We start from the raw sequence: 19495 nt of genomic DNA on the forward strand, positions 1-19495 counted from the left end.
GAAGAAAATTCCTAGGGGAAGAAAAATATATTAGAAGTTTGGACTGAGATAATTTATAGCGCTTTGTTGTAAAGAAGCCTGTGGAGTTGTAATTATCCCCAAAACAAACATTATAAACCCTGGAAATTTAGAACTAGGATCATATTTTTGAAGTTTCAAATTTATTAAGGTATGGCTATGACTTGAAAGGCAGTTTTATCTCCAGCTATAGTGACATCTTGAGGTGGGAAATGAAACACCTGCTTTTTGGTGTTAAAACAGCAGTAGTCGTTGAAATTCATTAATCATAATTAAAGAGTTATTGTAAAAGGAGAGGTAAAATGATGAAGTACTAGAGGAAGTAGAACTGCAGTTGTACATTGCTTTTTGAGGTTTGTAAATTGTTATCCTTGCTCCTTTAACAGAGTTAACTTTTTTGTGGTGCGCATTTATTTTGAATTGAGCAACTTTGAGGTACAGAACGTTTTTCCTGAGAAGCCTCCATCTGTGCTCTGTAGACATCTCTGTTAATATTTTTATTACCTGTCAGCATAATCCACCAAGAGAATGCCCTCTATTAAAAATAAGCTTGTGGATTGGGGTTTTTTTACTCTTTTCAACAGTGAGATGAGTTCAGTTCTGTATCCTCTATGTTTCTCTGTAAGTGCTCCAGTTCAACATCCTAAACAAGTCGAAGGGTAAATGAAGGCCTTCCCATCACAAAATCAAGTTGGGGAGTGAGGAAAGGGGGGTGGTGAAGACAGCGTTTAAGCTGTGTGAAAAGCTTAGAGTGAAGAACTGAATGAAGGAAAATAGGCATTTATTAGGAGGGTCCAGTTCTACTTAATTTTGCAAGTGTGAGGACCGGCAGTGTAATGTAAAGCTTAAGGAACGGGCTGATAAGCAGAGAATGCAAAACATACTGCCTTAAGAAAGGGAGCAGGAGGGGGAAGGAAATCAGGTTGGAAAAAATTGAAGAGTTTCTCTTTTGTACTGTCAGTAACAGCGATTACACACACATGCGATGTGCAATCCTGTAACCTAAACAATTCATAATGTCTCATTCACTGCAGTTCTTCCAGTGTGACAGATAGGCAAGAGCATAATTTTAACATGTGAACTCATGAGAAAGATGCCAGGAGTAATACAAGGTGCACTTGAGTCACAATTCAAACTGTAAAAGGGACTGTTAGTGTTTCTAATTGAGTGCTCAAGCATTTTCACAGTTGTATAGAAGGAATAATTTCCTACAAGATGAAAAAAAAAGTAATTTAGCTAAAGGCTTTATTGCAGTGAGGACTGTAAGCAGAGCCTTACATAAAAGCACAAAAACCCCCAACTGCCAGGAACTGTATCAGCCATAAAAGTTAGTCTGGCTGCAAGAGCTTGCAGGTACACTGCAAATGGTATGCCATATCAGCTTTACATGCAGTAAATTTATTTCTTTAAATATCTGGCAAATGTTGTTTATATTCCTTTAGTTTCCCTTCCTTCCTCTCCTTTTTTTGTCCATGACAGTCTAAAATCAGGTTGTCTTAATTTTTTTTTTTTTTTTTTTTGGTCACTCCCAGGTGGTAGCATCTGCTATTGCTCCCTTTGGGAACTTACATTTGCAGCCACTTTTTCACTGTAACCTTTTATGTTGCACAGTTTCTCTGCTTTACCTTGATGGAAAGAAAGAAATTACTCTTGAATTGCAGAAATACATTCTGGAAAACAGTAAAATTAATTTTCTATTTACTTAAAAACTGTACCAGCTCCAAACAATTATCCATCAATAATGTATTTTCAGCTAATCAAAGACCATGTTCTTCTAGGGGTTTTTTTATTATTTGCAGATACTGTTTATTGGCTTATATTGAGAATATTCATTACAGTGAAATGAAATAATAAGCTTTAAGTGATAAATATGACACCACCTGATCTGCAAGCAGTGCAGGAAGGAATTATTCATAGGTGGGGACCAAGCTGTAATAGAGTTGCAATTCAAATAAACATGTCCCGTTTTTAAGTGTGTAGATAATTATATCAAAATAAAAGTAAATTGATTCTAAGTATGAAATTCAGAATTAATTCTACCAAACAGAGCTTTTCACTTGGGTGGATCTTTGTCACCATACTACTTATTCTCCTTTTATAATAACTTGGTTTAGTAACTTGATTTCCCTGCCAGAACCGCGCCCACAGCACTGCAGATGGCAAGTAGCATTTCCCTATGGGATTGTAACCCTGCCGAATTTCCATCCTACTGCTCAAGTTTGGAGAGCTTTATTATATCTTCATTTAAACTGATAGTTTTGCTTCCTCATCCTAGTACTTTCTCAACTTTGCATTTGAGGTTTTTTTATACTTACAACAATTGTGCGTGTATTCCAGCTAGCAATTTAGTCCTGCTCTGGACCTCAAGCTTGTTTAAAAAAATGAATGTCTTTCAGAAAGTTCAGTCCAGCCTGATGGCGCTTACAGCCTTTGTGAAAATCACTGAAAAATATTTTGATATGCTGCTCACTGAAGTATGTACCATTATATTATAACCACAATATTAAAAATGTGAATGGCAGTTTTGTGAATTTCCAATAGATGGATGATAGGTGACACTTTGGCAGTTTGGGTATAGATTCAGAATTGATAATTGAAAGAGTACGGATTTTTGTTTATTGTTTACTTTGAAAATATTTTATTATACTAAGGCATTATACAAATGCATTATACAAACATACATTCCAGAATTAGTGCTTTAACAACATTTGGAAGTAAACTCTGAAGTTAAACTATCGTTACGTTGGACTTGTGGGGAAAAGGAAGGTTTTACCACGTCTTAATGCTGCAAATGCTGTTTGCAGGAGTTCAAAATTTCAATGAATACATTCATCGATAGTTAATGTTGGGGAGTTTCTTTTATAGGTTCTACTCGTGCAGGTGATACTTTTTTTTTTTAAGATGAAAAGCATTTACATTTTTGAGGTTTTTGTAAATATGCTGGGTTTTTATAATAACTTTTGTTTTTTATGTTGAGTTCCTGAAACAACTGGAACACACCTAAAAAATTCATTATAATCTCACACTTCGATGCCATGCTGGAATTATTCCAAACTTCATGCAACTTTCATACGGCAAATTCGTTAGCAAGCCTTTGGAGAATGTTGTTTCAGGGCAAGCGGCTAGTCTCTCTATTCTCAGTTGGAGGATGGATGAATAGTGATGCGAGAAGGGAAACCTATTTCTGACAAAAACAGTTGTCTAGCTCAGCCCCAAAATGGCCCACAAAGAAACTTCTCTGATTTAGCTGAAGCTTTTGCCAGTCGCACAGTAAGCTCCCCGGCAGTGGTTTTGTGCGCTCTGCTGGTGCACTGCCCAGTACCACAAAAAGAGCTACCGGCCCTCTGGGAAGGGACGCTCCTCTGCCTGTCAGGCTTTACGAAAGCTGTTCGGTTGAGGTTAGTTTGCTTAAGTCATGTAACTTCTACAAACTATTACTTTATAAGCATATAACTTCAAATGAAGTTTAGGCTTTACCAAGTTACAGCATTTGTTTTCCTGCCTCCCAGAATGAGTTTGTTGAGTGCTGATGGACGTGCAGGTTCGACACACTTGGACTTATGGCTTCTGAAGGTTATTTGGATTTCGTGTTTAGGTAGAAATGATTAGTTGCCTAGCATGCTGTTAATAAAGGTATATACATTGGTAGAGGTATTAACTAGCACTCAGGGACCCATGACTGTACAAAGTACGACAAGGCAATTTGAGAGTCTGTAATACATCAAATAATTACCTAATAAAAATAGCTTTAAATAAGATGCTTACATAATAAAAATAACTCTTAATAGGCATATGTACTAGTTCTTAATAGGACCCATTTATAAAACCAAGATGATTTGCTTTACTAAACATGAATAATTAATTTGGAAATATATTTTTATTTTGTGACATTCTTAGCATCAATTAACATCAATTTGTTATTTTCTTAACACCAGTTTGTTAGAATAATTTTAAAATTTCCCAAGTGGAAGTCATCTTTTTTCAGCCTGAACTTTAATCTTGAGCCAAAAGAGGGGGAAAAAAAGCTCTGAAAGACTTAATTGGTATCATAAAATCCATTTTCATACTACAAGAATCAACTCTGGTCTAGTTACTATAGTTCTGAAGGTACATGATTACCATTATTTCTGTCAGGTACAGTAATACTTCATTCTCTTTCATTAATTCTTTACTAAAAAAAACACAATATAGGTAAATTTAGTCATCAATCTATTTTTATATTTGTTTCTTTTTTAAATAAAATCTGACTCAACAGCTAAGTGACTGGTAGACTTACCAACTATTGCCAGAATTGTTGATTTGGTGAGATGGGGATACCATGCTGAAAGGTTTAATGAAATCTCATTAAATTAAAAGGTTTTCATTTCTGAACTTGGGTTTAGGTAGCTTATTTTTTAGAATGCGTAAGTAGTCTGAAAGCTATTTCCCACCAAATTGTTGTGTGTTTTTAACAATAAGGCATCCTATTACAAAATATAAACCGTTTAATAAAAATGCAAACAGCACCCTGAAAGATTCTGGAAGTTTTCCAATTATTTCTGTCTTCTCACTAATTTTGCCTGTTTATGCATTAATACATTTTGTAGCAGGTTCTTTGAACTCTGTTCTGTCAATTCTTCAATTACAAATTCAAATATTTTATACCCAAATGAGCACAAAAGACATGTTTTAAAGAACATTATTTTTAAAAAAAGTACCTATATATTCTGCTACTAGTTTCCCAACCTGACAGAAAAGCTTTTTTTATATGCACTTGGAATACACAACCACCAATTAGCTCAACATCTACTCAGCCTCTGTAATTCTTTCATCTTCCACAGCGGGGTCTGTGGTTTGGATGCTGAAGGAAACTGTTCTCCCACCATTCCCCTTTCATATTTAATTCCTCTTTTTATAGGTTAAATTATGCAGGATTTGTTTAAAGCACAGGAATCTTCATTATTTACTGCTGCTTTAAAATTTAGGTATGCTTTTCATTAGGTACCTAGTGCTAAAAACATACAATCAAGGAGGAAACAAAGGGATGGAGGAGTTTTCTGAGCCAATCGTGGGTCTGGAGCTGGGCAGAAAACATCCTTTCTAAGTGCTTTGCACTAATATTAGTGGAAAACAAAGTGTAGTTTTCAACGTGACATTCTTGGCACAAAAAAAACTACTTAGTAAGTAAACTTGTCCAGTTATTCTGCTGATGCTTCTAGTTCAGAGAAGATTTTTCATGCTTATAAAAACAACCTTTACAGATGTTTAAAGGGGAAGAAATAACTACAATCTTTTCTTTATAGTACTTTTTTTTAAAATCCTGGCTTTTTTATTAATAGTTCCCTGTACTGATATTTTATTCATGTTTTTTCTCTTGTATAATGCATGTTGAGTACTGTTTCCGGATCTTATGATTTCAACAGAATAAACCAGAGCACTGCTGGATAACTGAACGTATCCGTTACCCTTTAAAGAGTTATAGCTTACTTTGTGGACTTCTAATTAATGTGTTCTTCTGCATGTCCTCTGTTGTTTTAATTCTGTTCCTCCCACAAGGGAAGCTTGTTCTCCTGGATTTTGTAATCGGTGACCATACAATACTAACGGCACCAACTTCTAATTCTCTCTAGGAGATTTCTGTATTTTTATTCTGCTTAGGTTTTTCTCCAGAAATCTCAGTGAGACCCTACTCTTGATTGATAACTACAGAGGAATTCAGTCTGGGAGGGGAAACTCATTGGACTTTGGGAATGACATATAGACTCAGAGGCCTAACATCTTTCAGTGCACTCACTGAGTCAGGTGTTTTGAATATGAGTTATGTCTGCATATACTTGACATGAAATTATATCAATAACCACATCCTTTAAGTCAGAATTAAAATGGGAACTATGGAAGCTAAAGTCATGGCTAATCACCATTAAAAGTGAAATTACCTGAAATTGCTCAAAGTAGAAATGGAAAGAAAAAAAAATTTTTTAAATGGAATTGTATTTTTTAGGTCTTTCCAATATTTTTATAAAATGTACTGCATAAATTGCTCAAAGTTGTAGCAAAGTTAATCATCGTTGCTGACGTATGCTAATCTGTGTTGGTTTGGCTGCACTTTGAGGTTATGCTAGCTCATATTATCCATTTTACATTTTACTATAAGCTAAGGCAATATGGAGAAAAACCAACCGACATAACATACAAGACAACTTTGTCCCTCATACTTTACCAAATGGTACCTTTGGTTTGAAATCATGTACTTTTGCAGGCCATAGAGACCCACCTCATTCGAAAATCAAGCGGGGGGCTGACATACATTGCTGAGTGGAAGGGTGGGCTGCTCGAACACAAGATGGGACATCTCACTTGTTTTGCTGGAGGCATGTTTGCTCTAGGAGCAGATGGAGCACCTAATGACAAGACGGGCCACCACATCGAGCTTGGTGCTGAAATTGCTAGGACTTGCCATGAATCCTATGATCGTACGAGTAAGTACCGTCTTGCAGAGTTTAGTTTCACAGTTTGACTTTGTGAAGGCAGCCATCGGTATTTCACGTAACGCTGAATGAAAGTTGTGTGATGGTGAGAGCTCCTCATCCTTTCTGAGCAAATGCTGCTTTGTTCTAAGAGTAACTTTAAGAATGGCTAGTCTGTTTTATAGGTAATTTCTGTGCACCTGGATCATATCTACTTGCTCTAGTCATTAACATGATAGCTTTTTTTTTCCCTTTGCCAATTTCTGTATAGCCAAATATGCATAAGAGAGGGACCCTGTTCATTTATGCATCAATATAGCTATTAATCATGTTTTATGCACAAAAAATTATTTTAGTCTCAGTTCTGTTGGTACAATGCTGCAAACAACAGAATTGCACAAAGAAAGTGGATTTCTGTGCAAGAAATTTCTTTGGATTCTTTCATCTTCTTATAGAAATAACCCTGGCAGCATTTCAGGTCCCAGAGTGTATTTTCCAGTTTGATATAGAAAGGTAAATATCCTTGTCTTTTAAGCAAAATTTCACATGTTGCTAGTTACATGAAGTCTTCCAGAATGCAAATGTTAGCATCACTGTTCAAACTGAACTGCTGTTTAAGGCGTTGATGAAAATCTGCTCTCTCCTACTCTGAATTATTTACAAAATATGAAAACAGGAGATGCTGCAGTATCTTTCAGAAATTATATACCTTTTGGGTAACCTGGCTTTGCACCACATGAAAGGATAGTTGATTTGGTGCGTTACATAATTTGAAACCTCTTTTAATGCCCTTATTTTAGCATGTGTTTTTATATTGGCTAGGCATGAAACTGGGACCAGAAGCCTTCAGATTTGATGGTGGTGTTGAGGCCATCGCTACAAGACAAAATGAAAAATACTACATCCTACGACCAGAAGTCATAGAGACCTACATGTACATGTGGCGGCTCACTCATGACCCAAAGTACAGGCAGTGGGGATGGGAAGCTGTAGAGGTAATGTTCTATGGGACTTTTTTCTTATTAAATCCTAGTATCTTGTTAAATGAGCTATTGAACGGTATCTGGATATTGTTTAGCAGTTGGAGAGTAAGTATTTATTTTAAATCATTAACATCAACTCAAATTTCCAGAGATTCATTTACTAAATAGATGAACTAAGATCATTTTGACAAAACCAAATACTGCTGGTATTATATATATTAGAAAAATACCTTGTGATTTCTCCTTCTTAAATGCTTCTTAGATCAGGGTCATATTTGGATGTGCTGCTCCAGGTATTGAGTATTGCTGCATAGGAATGGAAAGTGCAAACGTGTGTCAAATTTGAGCCTTGGACATGGAAATAGGTTTTATGAAGTGTATTTTCAACAGTAATTGTATGAAGGTGATTTTAATTAAGGTGATGAAGGCCAAGATGAAGTACTAGATAGTACCGAACATTTAAAAAATGGGTCACTTTCAAAAATCATAGGTCGTCTGGACTGAATTCCATTAATGATAACAATCTCTTCTAGACTTAAATTTCTGTGTCCCACTAGCCTTTGAGCTTCAACCAGTCATGCTGAATCTAGCTATTTGTGTTTGTCTAGCACAAGCCTTCCAAGAGGGCAGCTAGTCTATACTGCAAAAATTGGCTTGCCAAATCCATTGTTTCCCTTATTTCAATGATTAATCACTCTTGCTGCTAGAGACGAGAGCCTTTGGATTTACCATGTTTCATCCTCCAGGTATGGGTCCTTATTACACTTTCAGAGTTCACTTATTTTCTCCTCATATTGATGTTGCCCTTGCTAAATTAATCTGCCTTTCACTCTTACTTTGGAATTTCTAAGCAGACTGGTATCTTATAGGAGATACAGGAAGCTGAAGAATATTATTTTTGCAGCTCTGTATACTTAAGAAAAATGCAAAAAAAAAAAAAAGAAAACAAAATTCCGTATATTTCGTTCACAGTGAGCTCTCCTTTGCAGAGTTACTGCTTTCCAGGATTTCAAAAACATCCTCTTTGTCAGTTTGCCCAACACTTCTTGCTTCTAGGGCTGTATGATGATAACTTTCTTGGATGGGCCTACACCACTAGTTGTAGAAGGTTGCTCTATACTAAGGGAAGAAGGTGTAGGCTTGTGTTGTGCAATTTCTCATTCCTGAGGGACCCTACTAGAGAGCTATTACTGGATTATGGCTCCATATACCTGGCTGCGATGTGATATCTGCTAGTTAGCTGGCTCCCTCAACAGCAACCAAGATCTGTAATTGTATTCAGTATTCACCATGTGAGATACTGAACAGATCGCAAATGTTGTTGGGTGTTGTGAAAAAAGTGTTTCAAGTCTGGTAATTAGATATTCTTGAAGAATGAAATTTCATGGTAAAACCTGCTTTCCATAAAAGAATAGCTGCTAGCATTAACTATACTTCTGCTCTCTAACTTCCCCTTGTTTGAATAGTCACAGCAATTCCATATCTGCAGTCAATGCTGTATTCAGCTAGGTAAACGGTAGTTATTTAGGACTTTTTATTTGCCTCCCTTGGGTGTTGGCTCTATTGGCCCTGAAACAATATGCTTCTGAGTTAATGATTCTAAAGCAATTTTTTTTTTTTAAAAACCTCTAATTTAGAGTGCTGTTCCCTTACTTTCTTCTTCGCCAACACCAGCCATAGGCACACATTTTACTACTGGAATCTTCCCAGGCAGATTATAATTGGAATATTTACAATGTCTGTTTATGGAAGTCATCCCACCAGGCTTCAGCAATGCCAAGTGTTCCTTCTCCAGGAGATGTTTTTCCTGACTCATTGTTGCTGACCACACTGATAACATTGTTATAAACATTTCAATTGTTTTCCTTATTATTATTCTTTACCCTCTTGGTTCAGTTTGTTAGTGTTTATTTCAGGTTTGTATACTCATTTACCTTCTTAGGGCTCCCCATGTGTTCCTTGTTTAACATTCTTGTGGTTACTCTTGTCTGGCTCTAATGTAGTGGATTACAGACCGTGTGTGGGAGATGCAGCTGGTCCCATTCTGTACAGGCCCATCTTCCACTGTCCTAATGTGCAGTTGTGTTTCACAAAAACAAATCTTACAGCTTCACAGAAGTTACACAGTCAGTTGTAGGTTTCAAATAGGTTTTTTTTTTTTCTTTTTTTCTCTTCTTTTGTGATATTTATAGCCCATACAGCTCCACCTGATACTGTATTTTTTTGTTCCAGCACATGTCATGATAGCTTACCACAAATATTTCATGAATTCTGCTCCCTCTTGCTCCTTATTCTTGCACCAGAGAACATGTCACTCCCCCTTTTGTTCTTGGGGAAGTCCCTGACTACTGAATATGGTTGGTTTAATTACCAACACCTGTTGCACAAAGAGGAAGCTGAGATTGAAACAAAAAAGGGGGAACAATCAGACCATATGTTGTTGCCCAAAAAAGTTGTTCTTCAGGTGTTTCATGTCCATTTTCAACTCATGACACTGGCTATAAGAACTCATTAGGTTTGTTTCCCAGTGCCCTTGTAGTAGAAAAGGAGACTGCTCTACAAGTCATGACTTCTAAACTCTCCAACAAGTCTATTAATTCCTTCTAACTTTTATAGACTAAAAACATGCTCTAGCCTCTCCATTTTTTCTTTGGAAACTTGCTTTGCTGCTTTAATTTGAGTCCAAGATCATTCTGTATGTACTTCAGCAGTTGGAGAAAATGCAGTTATGACCAATAGCAATAGCCACTGTTACTGAGTCAGAAAGGTTTTATCAGCTTAGCTCATGAAAGTCTCCCTTCCTGCATTATAAATGTGGCACATATTTTGAATTCACAGCACTGCCTTTGTTTCTTCCCTTTATGATACTTGGAGCCTGTCAGCCAGTTTTCATTCTGCGTGATGTTTTCGATTACTCTAGCATAACTGATCTTAGCCACCCTCATTTTCTGAGAACCACTATTTTAAAATGTGTTTGATTGTTTCTTCACACCCACCAACTACCCCACTGCCAATGTGAACATCACCATACTCTGAAACTGCAGGTATAAGCACAAAAGGCCATTGCTGCCAGTTAAAGGAGGGTGACAACCACGAGCCGCCTTCTCATACTAATGCTGCACATGAATGTCCTGTTTCTTTAGTTAAGTGGAAAGTAGCTTTGCGGGGTAAGATGCTTCATGTTTGCATCAAGTAGATGCACCATGTTAGCCATCTGGTAGTAAGTTAACCTCTTAGTTTGCATCATAGCAGGGTGTTCAGGTACCTATACGGTATCTCCCTACAATGAACTCATAAAGAACGCTCTAACTACACATTAGGGCACGTAAACCGCAACTGCAATTTGCTTTCATTTTACCTCACCCTGTTTAGAATGCAGATGTTTCCTTGAATAATAGCCTTATCCTTCAAGTTCAAGTTCTCCTTCTGCTGTGCCTTGCTAAACGTAATCTTTTGTTTGACATTGAAAATCCAGACACAGATTCAGCATTTTGAATTCATTGCAGGTTGAAGTAGACAAGAGGGAAGGAGTACCAGCCAGGGGAAATTACTTGTTTAAAGTTAAGTATATTTGTCACTTAGTAAAAGTGTCCAGGAAAATTAAAGAACCTAAAGACACATAAGAAAAGACAAATAGGCCTGTTATATTTTAAAGGATCTCTCCTGGAGAAAAATCCCTTTTAAATATACAATAGGCAGCTTACTCTCCAGTGAAAACTATGGAGAGCCTGACATGCAAGCTAAATATATGCAGATAGCTACAGGGACTGAAGCAAAAACAAGGACGTTTAGGATATCTACTCACAGCAAAACACAGATCTTGAACAGCCTTTAGAGCAGGCAGAGGTGATGGATACCTCAGTAATTATTAGTGACTTTTGGTCCCATCTCTCTCTCTCGTCAGAAAATGCTTATTCTGCCTGTTTGCTTGTTTTAGGCATATCTTCTGCCTTTTCATAGCTTTTTGTCATATGCAGTTTGAAATGCAGCATCTTTCCCTAAATAAAATCTACACATCCTGTAATCACTTCAGTGATATTTGTAATAACTTCAGAAACGGAGGTACTAGTTGTCTTCCATCTCTCCATCAGGGGTTTGATAAAGCTCCAGGAATTTCTGCCTGAAAGTTATTGCTTCAATACCTGTCTCTGCAGCAAGCACCAAGTTTTAGGGTAGTGCGGTCCTGAGCGATTGTAGTAATCCACCATGCTTACTGTCATTTCATTGTGAGAAGTTATTTAGGGGTAAAGAGCATTTTCTGGATTTGTTTTTGAATAATGAGTTGTTTTAAATATAATCATCTTAGATTCTCTTCACTCCTTTATTATACTGCTTGATACCAGAGAATTATTATAAAACAGAATAAGAAAAATGAAGAGGCTAAGAATACTTTTGACCTTGTTAAATAGGTCAATTATAAAGAAAAAAGATGAATGAATATTTTTAAACAAAACAGTGATAAGAGAACCAATACTCAAATAAGGTATTGGATAGAGGTATATTTAAAGTTATGGCTCATATATAGGTACCACCTTTCTAATGCAAACACCTGTCTAAAATAAAGAAAAGCAGCAAAGTTTATTAAATAGTATAACTATATATACCTTCTATACTTCCAGCACCAGGTACATGCTTTTTACCATTCTGTATACACCCTTCATCTGATCTTTTTTCTCCTTCAAAATTAGCTGATCATATGGAACATTCCTGAGGGCAGAAAAGAAACTATATTTTTAGGTGGTCTGTGTGCTCCTTTTTATTGTAAAATAGGAATCAATCATCTGTTTTACACCTTTTAACTGAATACACAGTTTGGAAACTAGTTAGAGAAAAACACATTCTTATATCTAAAACATGTTAAGTCCAGCCACATACTAGCTTTCCATCTACTCCTTTGTAACAGAAAAAGCTTTTTCAGAAAGGTATCAAAAATAGTACCTACTGCAGAAAAAAAATTCAGTAGCCCAGTATCACAGGCTTCCCACTGAAAAAAATGAAATAATTGCAAAGAGAAACCAAACAACTTACATAGAAAATGGAGAGTTGCCTTTCCTTTTCCAGAGTGACTTGCAGGAGGTAAGGAAAAGACTGGTCTTTATCATGGTGTTCAATTCTATCACAATTTTTAAGCACTGAAATATGACCAAGAAAGGTATATGTGACACAATCTCTGAAGGCTGATAGGCTTGTCTATGAAAGAGAGGCTATTGTTATTCCTATTAAAAAGAGGAAAAAGAAAATAAGTGAAAATCCATATATTTTTACATCCATATATCTTTCCTTCTGAAAACTGCTTTGTGTTCACTACTTTTATTAATTTATCATTTTGCTTCTCTTCCTAAATGTAAAATTAGATGTGTGTCTTTTTTTAAAAAGAGTTTTCTATCTAGAGCTTTATCTAGTTTTCCTCTCTTTATCAAAAAATTTGTGACAATTTTTTTTGGCGAGTTTTATTGTCAAACAAAGAAAAACTGACAGATGATTCATTTTGTTAATCCAGCTGGTTTTTCCCCTCCCTCTTCAGGCACTGGAAAAACACTGCAGAGTGGATGGTGGCTATTCCGGCATTAGAGATGTTTATAACAATCATGAAAGCCATGATGATGTGCAGCAAAGCTTCTTCCTTTCAGAGACACTCAAGTAAGTTAAAGTTGACTTTCATTAATATGAAGTAGTTCTATGTATCATCTTTACAGATAAGTATTTCTCATTAGTACCCTTGACATTCACGTAACAAAATCTGACTGAAATACAAGAGCTTCTCTCAGGTGATGGGAAGCTGAATTGCCTTTTTCTTCCTTATCAATAAACTAAGTTCTGTGACTTCTGGAAGTTATTTTTACTTCTGATAAAGGTACTTGATAGTCTTTGTTGAGAAATTAAGTCTCCTAGCTTTGATAGGATCTAATTATATATGCCAACACTAGTGAAACAAATTGAGTAGACAGAGGACTTATCAGGCTTGTATTGCATACTTTTCATTTTAAAACTACAGAAAAAGAAAAAAAGTCAACTTGCATGGTAAGTTCACAGGGCCTGTTAAGAGAGAAAAACAAAAGCTTTCATTATCTATCATTGTCTCCTAAGTTTTTAATGAAACAAAGGAAGTTTTGTCTTGGTCTCTTCACTTTTGTTGTTGTTGTTGTGCAACTTGTTCTTGCAAAGACCAGAAAGAAGCAATCATGCCATTTCAACAGAAAGTGTAATACTGAAGTAAATGAAATACCGTAAATACATTTATATACATGGTGGCATTTTTTTTGAGATAGGCCAATTTAAAAGGTAGAGTAGAGGGAGTGCACTATCAGAATTAGACCAAGAAAAGCCTTCAGGGAAGGAAGGCAATTGAGAAAAAAGAAAATCTCATTTACTAAGCAGACTTTCATCCCTAACAATAATCATGCTACAGTAGCTACCACTTTGTATCATGACAATAAACATTGGATTTGTTTATTGGTTACTGCTGGCTTTAATAGACCCTGTCTTAGTAAATGGATGCTCAAGCTACTGGTCTAGTGCTAGCTGTCATCTTTAAAAATCTTAAGACAGAGGTTGTTCTCAGAAGACAGACAGGATTGGACCTACAACATTTTCAATCCTACACCTTGACATATGTAGACATTCAGGAGGAAAAACATTACTATGGTTGTATATTATCTAAACAATATGTAATAAAATTAGCAAGGATGAAATGGAAGTGAAGCAAACTGATATTTAACCTTGATAGCCTAAACTTCTTTGCCCTCTCTCAGGATAGAGGCATTCTTTTGCTGGTCTCCAGTTGCTATTGCCCTTGAGTCCAGTCTGACTTGAGTAGCCTCAAAGTTTTGTGCTAATCATTGTGATGCTTGGGACTTACTGGTGTTTTGTGTGCAGTTACTTCTTTCCATTGATACATTCATAGGGAAATCAGGTATTTATGTTTTCCTGAAAACTACTGCGGTGTCACATTTCCTGCTTTTTTTTCTTGCCAGGTACTTGTATTTGCTGTTTTCTGAAGATGATCTTCTTCCATTCGAACATTGGGTCTTCAACACAGAGGCTCATCCTCTGCCTGTTCTTCACAAAGATGATGGGAATAAAGAAGAAAACCAGAAATAGATGAAGATTAAGTTATACTTTGTTTCATTCCTTATGTTTCTTTCCAGGACTTGGGCACATGATTTGGTTTTAAATTCCTGAGTTAAGTTTTTAAATCAAGTGTTTTGCAGTCCGTTTTCTTTAACAGTAAATATTTATGAATGGACCCAAACTAATTATGATAAAACCTCAGTCCTCTAATCCAGCTGAACCACTTCTTAGAAGAGAAATAGGATATCTCTCCAGATTTTGTTAGGCTGCAGTGTCATCTTGGCCAAAAGAGGGTCTGCATGTTACTTGTTTCCTGTTACGCTTTTAATTTGACTGCAAAATTCTTTTTCTCCTCTGTGAGGAGATGTCTGCTTTAAGCTGTAATATTTTGCCATGTTGCAAAAAGCCATATTGAATTAAGTATAAAGAGCTTTTTTTTTGTTGTTGTTCTATGTTAATTTTTGTGTGTCATCCAAGACAAATCTTGTGACTGTGACAGCCTCTTCTTTATGCGGGTCTATCATTACTTGGTAAAGTAGCTGATGTATTTCATTGTCAATGAAGTCTACATAGGAATATTTTCATCTCATGCAGACACAACTCTGAAACTGCAGTATATGTTGAAGTTAGTCTAAACTTAGTTTTTATGAATTTAGCACATTAGTTAGCAGACCTTAGTTTTTCAGGTTTTGATTAGAATATTGTAATAGAATAAATTGTTTGCTCCCTTTTCTAAGTGGTGTTAATCTCATATCTTTAGTCAGGCTAATACAGAGTAAAATAAGATAGTCATTTCATATTAAGAAAGGGAGTCTTACCTTCTTTATGTATTTAGTCCAGTAACTTTCATTTGGTTGGATGGTAAAAAGACATAAAAAATACTTGATGACATTTTCCTGGAAGCTGAGAATTATACCAGAGACAACTTGGTTTTCTGGGACTTCCCCAAACATTCAGATAGGTTCAGACTTGACAATCTACATTAATAAAGTTAGATGTCCAGATGCCTTGAAGAACACTTGTCTCCTTAAAAGACATTCGGAGAGGAAATTATCCAGTGTACAACTCAAACTTTCTGAAAGCACCAAGTCCATCTTCTTGAAGTGACAGAAACACAGTGTACTTAAAATTACTCCCTAGATTAGAGGCCTGGCTTACTAAGAAAGGTAACAGCTTTGCCAAAAATACTTTACTTTATAGCATCACCAAAGGGGAAAAAAAAAATTAGGCACAATTAATTCCTGTTTCTACTTAAGTGTAGTAGTTTGGAGTGGTTTACATGATTATTAAGTCTACCTATGTTTTTATTTAATGACAGGATGACTTTCATGTATTTTGAGTAGGGTGTAACACCTGGCTTCCTATTCTAAGCAAGCACATTATTCACTAATTTGACTGCAGCAAAACAAATACGGTTCTGAACAGTAATCTTCTTTAAAGGTATTTATTAAGCTAGCTCACATGTCCAGCATAGCTAATCAGAGCTGAGGAAGCACATTTGTTTAGGCATTACAGAGTACATTTTTTTTTTTCTGTACTGACAGAGGTCTGCAGTATAGTTTTTCTTAGATAGAAGCCAAGAGCAAAGATAACGGATTACATTTTTATATATAGCGGCTGGAGACTGACCCATAAACTTGACCCTCTGGCATCTGTAAAGACAGCCCTGCCTCTCTGCTTCCCCTGCAGACAGAGAAGATGGCATGTGCCACATGAGCCACCCAAGACACTTACTTACATAGGGGGCAAGGGAAGAGCATCTTCAGTGACGCTGATCCTTCCATCACAGGACCGGCAGAGCTGTGCGTTCGTACATGGAAGTTAACAGGGGTACCCTGCTGAGCCTGGGCAACCCAGAGCTGGGAGAATGGATACAAACATATGTCTATCTGCCTCAGATGAAGCCTGCTTACGTGGAACTGGTGCATTGAGTCAAGACTTTTTACTTTACTGCCTTCTTTTAATTATTATTATTTTCTTTTTTAAAGTATGGATTCCCTCATGTCACAGTAACAGTTTTCTGAAACTGAACGAGCAAGAATGAAGTCTTGCTCTCCTGTTGAAAAGCAGAACTCCTGCTGATTTTGATACTCCAGAATTTATATTGTTGGAGGACTATAATATTTCATTGTATTTCTTCAGAAACAGTATTTATAAGGGAGCTTTTTTCCACACACACACCCCCACCCCAAGTAGCACAGAGAAATTATAGGTGTGGAATAAAAACAAAAGTTCTCTTCCCTCTTAAACCAAAAAGTAATAGTAATTACCTTTATCTTAGTTATCATTGTTAGATCATCTGCTGCTGCCTACCACATGGTTGTGCATGTGCTGCTATAGGCCTCATATCAGTTAAATAACTACAGTAGCTCAGACAAAAACAGTCTTTGAGAAATGTGTTTTGTAAGCCTCTTTTTACATTTTTTTCTTAACCACATTATGCTTCCCCCAGCTGTGTCTAGTGATCTTGCCTTTACTTAACAAGCTGAAGAGAAACAGTGGAGAACCAGATAGCTCTTCTCTGTGTCTCAAAAAGCAGGCTACAAACATACAATTCTTGTATGCATTGGGTCCTATGTACTTAAATAATAAGCATCATGACTGTTTCCTTGTAATACAGACACTTAGTATGAATTTTTTTTTTTTTTAGTTTGGGAGTTACAATGATTTGAAAGAGCACAAATTTGATGTGACTGGTATTGGTATTCAGGTTGTATGTACAAACTGCACTATACTGTACTTTTTGTAAACTAATGTAAGTAGACGAGACGATTGTACAACGTGTAGATCTGCCAACTGTAAGAAAAAAAGCCTTTTCATAAACTGAGAATATATTGATTTTTTTCTTCCTTTTTTTTTTAATTAACCCCAAAACACCAAAGTTAGTTAGAGCAATCATTTTGAAACAGTCAGTACTTACCACTGCTTGTTAGATTGCCAAGATAACATGTGTTTTACTTCCCATTCACTGAACTAGCTGTGTGGAAGTGGCTAGTGATGGTCACTTTGTGTTCCCAGTCACTCTCAAGAGCAAAAGAAATTGCTTGGGGGGGGGGGGGGGGGGGCAAGGAATGGAGTGGTATCTTTGCATAAACACACTGTCTATACTTTTCTCATTTCTTTGTAGCATAATAATGCATTTAAATCTGCCTATGTTAAGTCCTAAGAGGTAGATCACTTTAAATGGCACCCACATTGTTTCATGGGAAAAAAGAAAATGTTTTGATTGTTTGTGAGATTAAGTATTGCATATGTGTTGGTTGTACACAGATTTTTGCAATGCCCAATGGCTCACTGTTTCTATGGTGACTTCATCATACATATTATCCATTTCTATCATGCATTTAAATTGGTTTTGATTTGTACATAGTCCATTTAGTCTTTTCATCTTTATATAAACTGAAATTATGGAATACATAATAGATCAAGATGCTTAATTTTTAAGAACTTATATTTGTAAAAATTTCTCTATTGTGAATAAAGTCTTTTAATATATCTGTTCAACTTGTTACAATTTTTCCCAAGTGTGTTGCAGAAGTAACTACAGGAATCTGCTGCATAGTCTGGTTTGGCTGCTATACTCATGAATTTTTGTCAGCAGATTGGTTTGATGCAGATTAGTACTGTGTGTACTTGTTAAGATATTATTGTTAATTAATGTTAGTCAGTGTATAGAATTGCTACCACAGAAATAAATTCCTAGAAATTTTTGTCAATAAAGTTCATCCTACCAAATGTATTTTGGTAGAAAGTGAGCTTACTAATGAAAAGCAGGAAGCTGGGAAGGCAGAGGTGGCAGGCAGTAAGCACAGTGAAGGTCAGTCACTCCTATTTGTGTTCTGCACAATACAAGCAGGCTTCAGCTAAATGCCATTTAGGAGCAAACACCAGAGCAGAGATGACAAGGCTGTCACAGTGCCCAGCATTACATGATCATGTAATGAAACACTATCATTAGTCCATGCTCCAGAGGAGAGAGGAACAGTTGTCATAGGAACCGTAACTACATTGTGTGTCAAAAGGACATGTCAGTAAGATCTCCAATCTAAATACTGAAATAATAGCTACACCTCATAGATAACCTTGTTTTCTCTGTTTAGCAGAAAGCCTCATCCAAAGACGAGAGTGAAATAAACTGCCATGATTTTACAGAACAGTCTCTCAGTAGCATCAATTTCTGTCAAAGGAACTTCCTCATTAGACCTAAGTCATTTTGGAGAGTAGCTCTTAGGTCTGGGGGTCTCCTTTTTCCAGCATAGTTGCGGGTGTGCAGCTACACAGTGCAATCCTTGGGGTAGTCAGCAGGCAGTCCCCTCCTGTAGCTGGCTCCAGGACCACACAAAGTGCTACTCAACAAGTTAAACATGAACTAATGCAAACCTTAGTGCAGCACAGTATTCACAAGAGATGTAAATACAAGCCTGGCTTAGAATTTCAAGCAATTTGGTCTCCTAATTGGATACTTGGTGTGGCTTGTTTTCTGCAGAAGAAAAAGGAACTAGGACTGAGTTGACAATTAGTCAAGACAAACAGGATTTGCCCCGCCATCTGCATTGCCCTGTGGCCTTGCTTTATCACAAGAGGAACTTGGCACTTGTATGACAGCATCTGCTATGGAAACAGCCCTTCATCTGATCCACCTTAATCTTGGGATTAGTCTGTCCTGGTTGATCTCGAATGCAGGAGGAAAGATCATGCATAAAAAAGCAGTCTGCCAAACCCAGGAAATGGTCACTGAGACTTGGAGCTCCTGTCTGAATATTGCAAGAAGAGATAAAACACAGGGTTTTTTCCTCTCTCCTGGTTTTGTGCATTCATACATGCACAAAGTGGTGGATGGAGCAAGCCACACAGCTGCAGAATCCAGTTAGTTAGAGCCCCACAGGCTGTTAGCATTCAACAGTACCTCAAAAGCCTGCGGTTTGACCCTCATTTCTCAGATATCTGCTCCTCTATCTGCACCAGCTCTCACTCACC

The 19495-nt window shown here is 36.7% G+C and overlaps 1 protein-coding gene across 3 annotated transcripts in view; it reads left to right on the forward strand.

The window, feature by feature from the left end:
• MAN1A1 (mannosidase alpha class 1A member 1) overlaps nucleotides 1-17356 on the forward strand; it is a 151277-nt gene extending 133921 nt beyond the window's left edge. For all 3 annotated transcript variants that reach the window (XM_052781210.1, XM_052781212.1, XM_052781213.1), the window contains exons 9-12: nucleotides 6257-6476; nucleotides 7287-7459; nucleotides 12972-13087; nucleotides 14422-17356. In XM_052781210.1, coding sequence (XP_052637170.1) covers nucleotides 6257-6476; nucleotides 7287-7459; nucleotides 12972-13087; nucleotides 14422-14548 — 636 coding nt within the window. In that variant the 3' untranslated portion in view covers nucleotides 14549-17356. The remainder of the gene's footprint in view (nucleotides 1-6256; nucleotides 6477-7286; nucleotides 7460-12971; nucleotides 13088-14421) is intronic.
• Nucleotides 17357-19495: the final 2139 nt, after the last annotated feature.

The sequence above is a fragment of the Harpia harpyja genome, chromosome 3 (assembly GCF_026419915.1).
Source record: "Harpia harpyja isolate bHarHar1 chromosome 3, bHarHar1 primary haplotype, whole genome shotgun sequence".
NCBI lineage: Eukaryota > Metazoa > Chordata > Aves > Accipitriformes > Accipitridae > Harpia > Harpia harpyja.